At 34.8% G+C, this 10,127-nt stretch overlaps 2 protein-coding genes across 2 annotated transcripts; one reads left to right on the top strand and one right to left on the bottom strand.

The window, feature by feature from the left end:
- The first annotated feature begins 4,602 nt into the window (after positions 1-4,602).
- On the top strand, positions 4,603-8,075 carry LOC108979080 (protein POOR HOMOLOGOUS SYNAPSIS 1). Its single transcript, XM_018949661.2, has 8 exons — positions 4,603-4,875; positions 5,746-5,856; positions 6,747-6,812; positions 6,960-7,063; positions 7,180-7,382; positions 7,471-7,517; positions 7,705-7,732; positions 7,878-8,075. Exons 1-8 carry the CDS (start codon positions 4,603-4,605, stop codon positions 7,934-7,936), a joined length of 891 nt encoding a protein of 296 aa, XP_018805206.1. The 3' UTR covers positions 7,937-8,075.
- A 108-nt stretch (positions 8,076-8,183) lies between these two features.
- On the bottom strand, positions 8,184-9,811 carry LOC108979079 (peroxidase 5-like). The gene is made up of 2 exons (XM_018949660.2): positions 9,215-9,811; positions 8,184-9,046 (listed from the first exon to the last, which is right to left on the bottom strand). Exons 1-2 carry the CDS (start codon positions 9,461-9,463, stop codon positions 8,261-8,263), a joined length of 1,035 nt encoding a protein of 344 aa, XP_018805205.1. The 5' UTR covers positions 9,464-9,811; the 3' UTR covers positions 8,184-8,260.
- Positions 9,812-10,127: the final 316 nt, after the last annotated feature.

Below are 10,127 nucleotides of genomic sequence, written 5' to 3' on the forward strand. Positions count from 1 at the left end.
ATATTTTAAAAGTATTTTATTAGCAATGGCATTTTGGAAAAAAAAAAAAAAACCTTGTAGTCTAACTCAACCACTTTAGCGAGGATGGCAATTCATGCTTGTGCGTTGGTTAGTGCCATGCTAAGTTATGGATGTATGGCCAAAGTAAAATGAGATGCAGATCTGTGAGAAATGCTGGTGAAATTTAGGGCTGCAACCCGACCAATTCGGTTCATGTTTGGGGTTGACCTAACCCGATCCGGTTCAAGAACAAATCAACCAGATATGGGTCAACCCGACCCGACCCAAGATTGGAAGGAGGTAATGGGAACCCCAATCGAAAACAACATCATTACAGAGTACAACTTACAGAGTAGTTCGATCAAATCCAAAAAAACCTTACACCTTACAAACATCCACAACAAGAAAGTAACATTATATATTTCTAAGGGTTGGAGTGTAGTGAATGACTGTAGGCTTCCTTCGCATCAGAGTTCCTTACAAAGGCAACCCGAGCACATAAATTGTTTGAGAACACCTCTGTTTCTGCTTCATTCAGCATCCCAAACTTGCGATAAATTCTAACCAGATTAGCCTTAGAAGGCAAAGAGGATTCTAACCAGATAAATTCTATCTGGTTTGCATCTGGTCCCAAACTTTGACTGATCAAAATTCAGCATCCACCAATACAAACAGAGCCTATTTTCTCAAGAATTCATGGTCTACCTCGGTTCAAAATTAATATCAATACAAACAGAACCAATCGATTCCACTTCTAGACCTAAACCAAACATCCATGAAAACACAAGGCAAAGAAAAGCATCGGAAGAAGAAGAACCTTCTGCGAAGTCTCAGCCATCTCTCACTGTCTCGTTTTCGACCATAAACCCATAAGAAGAAGAAGAAGAAGAAGAAGAAGAATCTTCAAGGGGAGCGTGATCCTTTGTGGAGGAGTCGACACCACTCATGTGAAATTTCTCGAAGGACTCGACGTTGACGTTGTTCTCAATGGTGACATAGGGTCCGGTGATGGAAGCCGCAAAGATCGCAGATGTTGTTCTTGGTGGAGGCTAGTGTTTTTGAGCTTCTGGCTTCAGTTCCTTGTATTGAACTATTTCTTATATGACTTAAAATGATATCGGTTTCAGTGGGCTCGACCAACAAGTTACTTCAATCCTTTTTCTTTTGGTCGGGTTGGGTTGGGTCGCACGGACGAACAGACCGGGTCCTAACGTTTTTCTGCACAGTCTATGGTGAATAATTATAAGACAAGTTTGAGATTTGGTTTTCAGATGTTTGATAAATAATAAAAAAAAATAATTAAAGTTTCCTAAGAAAAAAAATTAATATATTGCAATCTAGAGGCAACCATGGCTACCATCGTTTGATTGCCTAGGGCAGCCCAGATCAGGCTGCCTATGAACGACCAAGCACTCGGCCGTGACTGACAGGCACTCCAAAGTACCTGGCAGCCAAACTCGGCCGCGACAAGAGAGTGGCTGCTGTTTCTGAATTTTCTTTGTTTAAAATATTATTTCCGAAAATATATTTTGAATTTTGATATTTATGAAAATTTGAGTAAGATTTGTATGTTTGGGAGTTTAAGATCATCTTTATGAAAAAGATTTTGACTGTGATGAAACCACCTCAATTTGAATAAATCATATTGAATAGACTCGAACAAAATTCGTCCAACTAGTTTTATATTAGTAGGTTGAATTGACCCAAATATTTTATTTAGCTTCATTAACAAGATTTCATATTTCTTAAATATAAATTACAACAATATATTTTTTCAGCATGACTTATGAATTATACAAATGGACAAATATATTGTGGTAAAATAAATTTGATAATAAATATCCAATTAATAAACATAACCCAAATCTTATTTTATATTCAACAAAAATATTACTATGCGGGTCAATTGTTGGTTTTGCTGGTTGATTTGCAATTGATTTATTTATTAGTATTGTCTAATCAAGTAATTATAATTTTTTAATTTCATATTGTATTTGTGCGGGTAGATATATCGTGTCAAATGTTACCAACCTTGCCTCTTAATAGATTTATATTTATTCTCACAAACAATTCATTGATTTATTGAAGGAGCTTAAGTTTATTAATGTGCTATCTAATTTTGAAAAACAAAATTTTTTATTTCATAACTTATAACTTTATCTACAAATTTTGGAAAAGTAACTTGGTTTTTTTAATATTTTATATTGTTATATATATATATATATATGTGTGTGTGTGTGTGTGTGTATCTTAATAATGATATTCATAATAATTTCAACACCTAAGATATTTGTAAGTACATAATTTCTCTTATTTTCTTACATACGAAAAGCAAACATAATCTTTTTAGAAAAATACAAAAAACTCCCATCAAACTACAACCAAATTTACAACCACTCTCCTAAATTATCAATTTTGGCAGTCATGCGCCAAACTACCAAAAGATTGTAATTTGCCTTTTTCCACCTTTTAAAAGGAAGAAATTACCTATAAAATCTTTAAAACGACAAAGTTCTCCTATTAAATTCAGTGTTTTTTAAAACAGAATTTTATTTTTATTTCTTATCAAGGGTATTGAGGCCAAATTTTGCGTGGAGAGGTAATTGTTAATATGTATTTATTTCTACTTTTCACTTTGAAAATGAATAATATTGTTAAAAAATTGATATTAATTTTAGTGTTTGCCTAGGAGTGTAACTGGTCCAGTTTTGGATAAAATTTAGGACCGAATCGGTATGCACCGATTTTACATTTTCAAAAAACCGATTATTACGTACCGATTACCCTTCTAAAGCAATACCTTTGGTTTTATCGGTTTTGGTCCGGTTCGATCCGATTTTTTGATTTTAATAGTATTAGTACTAGCATATAAAATGTAATTAATATATTAATATATATTAGTATACTAATTAATTAAAAGTGAAACGTAATTAATATATTAATGTATATTAGTATTACTAATATATTATGAATTTATTAAAAGGAATATGTTAAGAATTTATTAGGCCATAAAATGTTATTAATATATATATATATATATTATGTTTAAAGTATATGATCAAATAAATTTTTATGTTTAAGATTAAAATTTTATGTTATAAATTATAATAACATTATCTTATGTATAATTATAATTTATATTATTATATATATAAATTTTATATAATATAAAAAAATTATATATAATATTAAAAAATTAATTTAAAATATCAGTCCGGTCCTAAAAAGTATAGAACCAGAACCGGACCGGTACTGGCCAGTTTTGAAATTACGGAAACAAGTTCTTGATTAGCCGATCTGGTCCAATTTTACAGTTAAATTTTACACCCCTCGTTGTTTGCTCATATTTCATTTAACAAATAAACCGAACCGATTTTTAACTTGATAGAGCTCATCTCAAAAGATTTTGATGTTTTACGACTTATTTTATGTAGCTATAATTTAAGTGATTTCCGAATAAAATTATTTGTAATATGATATATTATGACTAAAGATGATAAGATTAAAAAATAGGATTACGTTAGGTGGGCACAAAACGTGCACTCTAAAAATGTAAAAATGATTTTTTTTTTAAAGTATTTTTAAACATTCTTAATCATTAAAAAAGATAAATAAAAAATACGGTTTGGATAGTGAGATGGTATGAAATAGTTTTAGATAAGTTAAATAAAATATTATTATTGCTTTGAGATTTAAAAAATTTGAATTGTTTATTACATTCTGTATGAAAATTTGAAAATTTTTTAATAATGAAATGAGATTAAACACTTTTACTGTCCAAATGAGGTCTAATAATCACTTCCTTAACTATTAAGAAAAAATAAAAAAATATATTACATTTATCCCTTTTGGATAGTAAAAGTGTTTCATCTCATTTTATCATTACAATTTTTTCAAATTATAACATAAAATATAATAAATAATTTAACTTTTTCAAATTCTAAAATAATAATTTATTTAATTTTTAACTTTTATCTTAATTCATTATCCAAATGGACCTTAACAGGCATATTTGAAAGGAAAATGCTAGTTGCCCCGCTGGGAGCTCCCGCTGGGCTCTAGTATTTTTTTATGTGTTTTTTTTATATAGATATTTTTAATAATTTTTAATATTTAAAAAAAAATAAAAATTATAATATTCGTGATTAAGGAAGTATTTTTTAATAATTTTTTTTTTTACTTTCTGATTAAAGAAGTATTTTTTAATGATATTTTAAATTTATTTTATTTTTTAAAAATATTTAAAAATATAAATAAAATTTATCTAAAAAATAAATTAAAAAAATACATATAAAAAAATACATATTATGCCCAGCAGAAGCTCCTAACGGGAGCTGTAGCATGATCCTATTTGAAATTACCAACATTTCCCTAAGAAATAATATCAAGAAGCCTGTTTTCAGCCTAATCGATCCGGCCACCTAAAGTCCGGTGAATACAAGACTCTACTCGCTCGTGTTTTAGGACCGGGGGTAAGTCGGTAAATACAGGCCATTACGGTTATTCAAGCGCGCGGGAGGTGACTAGCCGTTTATATATATAATGTTTCTTAATTGTCTAGCTATTTTCAAATTGTAAAGGCCAAGCCCAAGAGATAAAACAATGGCGGGATCTCTGGCAATTGTACGGATCGAAGACGCACAGGACCTGGTGGCCGCCGTTAGCGACCAGTGGGAGATTCAATTTGCTCGCTTCTTCGGCTACCCTCCTCTCTCCTCCTCTTGTCCCGATCGCTCTCCTCTCCTTTCCAAAGTCCGGAAACGTCGTCCCCACGGCACTTGGATCTCCTCCTCTTCCTCCGCCTTCCTACGACTCGTCAACGATCACTCCAATTCCGATGTCATCCTCACCGTATCTTTGAGAGGAAAGATCCTTGTGAGTCTTCCATTCTCTATTTTTTTGGCTAGCTGCTTCTCCTTCTATAGCTTCTAACTGCTACACATCGCTTCTGTTTGATTTCCAAGAGAATCGAGGAAATTCAAAATCAAGCTGTCATTTGAAACTACTAAGTTTTAGTTTAGTATAATTTATCTGCATTTACACGGGCAACCAAACAGCTGATTCTGAAGTAATAATTATGTTTTGGATAAGCTCATTCAAATTTTATGTAATTCATGCTATGATTTCTTTGCTGTGGTGAGAATTACATACTGATTTCCATAGATTTATAAGATTACACTTTACGAATCCCTTTGTCCTCCTTATTCTGCTCTTAATATTTCAGATGATTGCTTTAGAAGTTATATGGTTACGGTGCACCAGTTCTTTTTGGCAAAAAAAATTGCTCTATACCTCTCTCGGTTTGGAGGCAGTGCTCATGAGTTGTGCTGGTATATTTGTGTATTTAGCTGGACTGATCTAAATCTTGAAATTATGAGAAAAGAAAGCCAAAAAAAAAAAAAAAAAAACACTATGATTGATGGTGGCTATGTCTATTGACTCGAGCTTCTGGAACTTCTGTGAATTGGCAATGCATATCTATTTAGCTATTGAATTGTTTTTTCATAAACAGAAAATTCATTTCTTCAAGATGAAATGGTCCACTGATACTATAGATGAATTCCTTTCCAATTTAATTGGTTAGAATCCGGAAAGCCTCGTCTCTAAGAGTAGCAATATGTTATTTATTCATGCTTTCTTTCAGCAACTTATATACTGAAGTAACTGAATGTTACGCCGAAGATTATTTCCAAACTGGTCAACAGAACTAATTTTAACTTCCGTTATTGTTCAAACATGTCTCAGGAACAACACTACGTATCGAAGCTGCACTTCTCCTGGCCTCACGTGTCATGCGTCTCTGGATTTCCTGCCAGGGGTACGAGATCTGTTTTTGTGAGCTACGGGGATCAAGAGGCAAGCTGCTTACTCTGTGTATCTCTGCTTTGTGTATCATAGGCTGTCAATTCTAAATGAAACAATAGTTGGTAGTTTAGGCTACCGGTGGAAAGACAGTTATATTTTGCTTTACATTTCTCAACAATATATTTATTGGCGAAGAAAAATGAAATATCCTACTAAGCAGCCTATAGCAACTCAGAAATCTAGCTTACGCGAACCGCCATCAATTTAAGTATTCACTTTGATTGGAACCTCTATTAAAACCCTTGCATCTATGCTATAGCTTACCCCAGGACTAGGGACTTGGGAGAACTAGCTCCCGTACTCTTAGTTTAATGCGATCAGGTCGCAATTTTATTCCCAATTAAGAAAAGTCAGTGACTGGCATAATATCTGTAAATTTGGCACGGTAAAATTGTGAGCACTTCAAAGCGAAAATGCAAATTTATTTTCATGCTAGACAAAGCAAAAAACTTGGACTTTTTTTTTTCCTTATATTTCATTAATAATTACAATGGTGCTAAACTACATTCTGTGCTCACACTCCGTGATGATTTCCTGTCAGTGCTGCACTCTTCTGATTTTAGAACTAAATATGAATATCGCAAATTCCTTTCCTTCTAATGGAAAATTTGCAAAAGTATATTTCTTCATAAACGCAATATGTTTAGTTTGGTGTTAAATTGCTAGGGTGTGACTATATGAAAACAACAATATCTTTCATGAAAATGTTTTGGCTGACATAACTCTCTATCTCACTCTGCACATAGGCCAGCCGTTACTGCTCTGACATTACCAACTACATATAAGAAGTCTAACGAATGTTTATGGTCGAATACAGAACATTTATTTTAGGACTTTTCATTATCGCTTCAAGCCCATTGAATTATTTTACCTCTTTGCAGATCCAAAAGTTTGCTTTGCGATTTTCAACGACATGTGAAACAGAGATATTCATAAATGCTTTGAAGGTGAAAATCATTGCTGCTTGAATTGTTTAAATGGGTCCCTATAGTATAAATACCATTAAAACTTCACGAAGGCGATGCTCACACTTACTTTTACGGCACTTTTTTCCTTTTCCCATGCACTAAGGTTATGTCGTGTTCCTATTTCAGGAGATCTTGAATGATGTCGGCGATATTGCACCTTTAAATAATGACCTTGGATCTGAAATCTTATCACAAACTGAGTTGGTGTCTTCTAACCGACACTCCAATAGGTGAAATGAAGATCTGTTGTCGGTTAATTAGTTATTTCCTCTCCCTTTAGGATTTATTTCAGTATGCTGATATAAATGTGAAAAGAAATTCTGACACGGGTTGACTGTGTATGCAGAGCTTGTGAGGAATTGAGTTTTATGCCTCCCGAGCAAACTTATACTCCACAAATGTCACCAAGCTCAAACAATGAAATTGAGCAACACTCATCTAACCATGAAAAGGATACTGCATTTCGTCATGATTTTGAAGAAACTGTTGCAGCATTACCGCCCAGCTTTACATCATTGCTGACCAACTGTTGCTCTGAAGTCAACCAGGGTATGTAGATTGCTCTAATTTTTAGCAGTCGAGACTCTTCTGATCCCATATGACGATAAATTTTCTTAATTAACATGTATTGGTGCAGCCCAATCAACTGTTTGCAAGGAAGCTGATCTCAAATCCCAAATTGTGGTATCCTTCCAAAACTTTTTGGTTTGATCTTGTTAATGCATGTGATTAATAACCAGAGAAATACGTGGTAACTTGGTGCCTAATATTACATGGACTGCTTTTGACATTGGAATCACTTTTTGCTATGCGAGATAGATGCTCTATGTTGCCACTGATTTACTGATACATGTTGCTTGTTTTGCTGCAGAAATACATGGAGGATTCTGCCTTCCAAGGTAAATGTTTTGTACTTCTTAGGCCTGATATGGAAAGAGAGCGGATTGCTAGCTAAGCACTAGTATCTTTTAAAAAAAAACTTATTTCCTCATTCTTGTTCTTTAAGATGCTATTTTGTTGAAGGCTTGTTTGATATTTTACCAGATATGTTGATTACAGTGGAGAAAGTTATCAGCGAAATGGGAGGTGATTTGACCCTGTAGGGCTTTGCATGTGATGTCTAGAGAATAACGCGCCTTTCATTGAACTCCCCAGCCATGAGCTGGTGTTTGCCTCAAACAGGCTAAAGCTAAATCCCCTGTTCATTCTCTGACAGTTAGCCTTCTGTTTTCCTTTGTTGTTTTTTTTAATATGATCGTAGATAATCAAGTAGCTTTAAATTTGTGTGTATGTGTATTTTTTTTTTTTTTATGTTCTATATTTAGAGATTCAGATTGAATTCAATCAAAAATCATCCCTTAAAAATGGTTAGTAATAAATCACAAAACACTATTCACCAAAAAAGAAATGAAGAAAAAAAAAAAAAACTAGTTTACAGACCGACAGTTTTTCCTTATCTCCCCTTCTGTTCCAGTGAGCACATCCACACTCCCCAGCCGAATCATGGCCTTAGCAAACAGCCTAGACCATGATATTGGATGAAATGCCATCCTGTGCACAATCCGACTGGTCTTGGGATCATTAGCCATTGCCTGATCTGATTGCAGCAGTGCCTTTCCCTGCAATAGATGTACATAGAATGCATTGTCCAGCCTGTGTGGTGATAAATGATCAAAGTTCACTGCACCATCACCCTTCACTTTTCCAAGCAATGACTCTGGACGTGGGCACTTTGCTGACAAATAACTAGCATGGAGCATGTCCAGATCAGGGTCTGTCCTTTGAGTTGAGCTGAAATTATATAGTCTATAATCAAAGGAGCTGCAGTGGGAAACACCGATCGAATGTGCACCTGTGAGGATAACCATCTCTTCCAGGCTCAATCCTTTTGTGGCGAAGACTCCTGCAATATCATTGATATATGATGATGGACTAGGGAGATTGCCGAGTGTATCAGCCGCCCGGGAAGAGAGACCATCGCGGCGGCCAGCTGGGACACGATGGTTGGATAGACCAGATAGCAGAGCAGCATCCCGGCTTGCAAATGCCAGTATATCAGCACAAGATACAACTCCAGGGCATTCCTGCTCGACCTGAGCCTTGATCTCGTCAATTACTTCAAGCCCACGAAGGGTGCCACCATTTGCTGGTGATTCTTTTTCTACAGGTGCCCCAGACGGTGTTGAGTCCAACAGAATTGAGGCATCGCATCCCTGAACACACACTTATGTATATGATTATCGAGATCATTGCACTTACTCAGGGCCCCAACAAAAACACAGAGTAATGCTAGACAGTATAGGCTCTTTGAAAACAAGTAGTTTTATTTCGTATGGGTCATTTTTTTTTTCTTTTCTAAGAAAGCTGGAAAACAGACTTACATTGACAAAGCAATCATGGAAAAGGAGGCGGATGAGGCCAGCAGCAATGCCTGGATCTCTACTCATTGCCCTTAAAACAACATCAGCCACAATTTCCTCGGCTCGGGGGCAAGTTTTGCGGTAGAATCCCACATGGAAGTCGTTTCCGTCAGGCTTAATTGCTGCTTGCGTAGAAGAAAGAAGGATGGAGAAGAAGACGAAGACGAAGATTGTCGAGATAGAGACATGGCCGCCAACTCCCATTTTCATGATAGATTGTTTATATTAATGGCTGTTGTTTGTAGCAAAGATTCCTAAAACGAGAGAACTAGATCATCTGGTGGAGGCTCATCCATATATAATGGCCAAAACCACGTTGTACGTATATTGTAGGTTTTGACAATTAAGGGAGCTAGGCTGGCCAGGTAGAGTTTCGCAGGCTTTCCAACAGGAAGACGGTTATCATGACGGTTATATGTCTGAAACATGCATGAACATGATCCGTAGATGTTAGGAATCTTCTAATTATTAGGATCTAATTTGAATATTGAGTCGAAGCTTCTTCAAAGAGATCAGGAAAAGCCACCTGAAGAGATTCTTGTTACAGTTAAAAACAAATGTCCGAAGTTGAAGATTATAATTTGTTATAATAAACAGCGGTTGGATTTTGTTTGGCTCTTGTTTGAATGAAATGTCTAGATTGCCATTCAAACATACCAGAGTGTAAAAAGGGTGGTTGCCATTTTATGTCAGATGAGATATATTAATGTGAGGTCCTCCGTACGTTGCACGCTAGCTTGTATTTTGAATTTTTCCTGTACCACAAAAATAAGTGGATGCAAATACTATTTTAGTTTCGAATTATTTGGGTTCTCAGATATTTGATTGACTGTGACAACCTTCAAATTATTTTAAGAGGAATGTATTCTTTTAT

This window comes from Juglans regia, chromosome 13, assembly GCF_001411555.2.
Source record: "Juglans regia cultivar Chandler chromosome 13, Walnut 2.0, whole genome shotgun sequence".
NCBI classification, from domain to species: domain Eukaryota; kingdom Viridiplantae; phylum Streptophyta; class Magnoliopsida; order Fagales; family Juglandaceae; genus Juglans; species Juglans regia.

What these genes read in the sequence shown, in the direction of transcription:
- LOC108979080 (XM_018949661.2), top strand. Translation starts at nt 4,603, where the DNA reads ATGGCGGGATCTCTGGCAATTGTACGGATCGAAGACGCACAGGACCTG. An exon ending in TTGCTCTGAAGTCAACCAGG is followed by an intron (nt 7,383 to 7,470) that starts GTATGTAGATTG and finishes GTATTGGTGCAG; the next exon opens with CCCAATCAACTGTTTGCAAG. An exon ending in GGAGGATTCTGCCTTCCAAG is followed by an intron (nt 7,733 to 7,877) that starts GTAAATGTTTTG and finishes ATATTTTACCAG; the next exon opens with ATATGTTGATTACAGTGGAG.
- LOC108979079 (XM_018949660.2), bottom strand. Translation starts at nt 9,463, where the DNA reads ATGAAAATGGGAGTTGGCGGCCATGTCTCTATCTCGACAATCTTCGTC. An exon ending in TCCATGATTGCTTTGTCAAT is followed by an intron (nt 9,047 to 9,214) that starts GTAAGTCTGTTT and finishes GTGTGTGTTCAG; the next exon opens with GGATGCGATGCCTCAATTCT.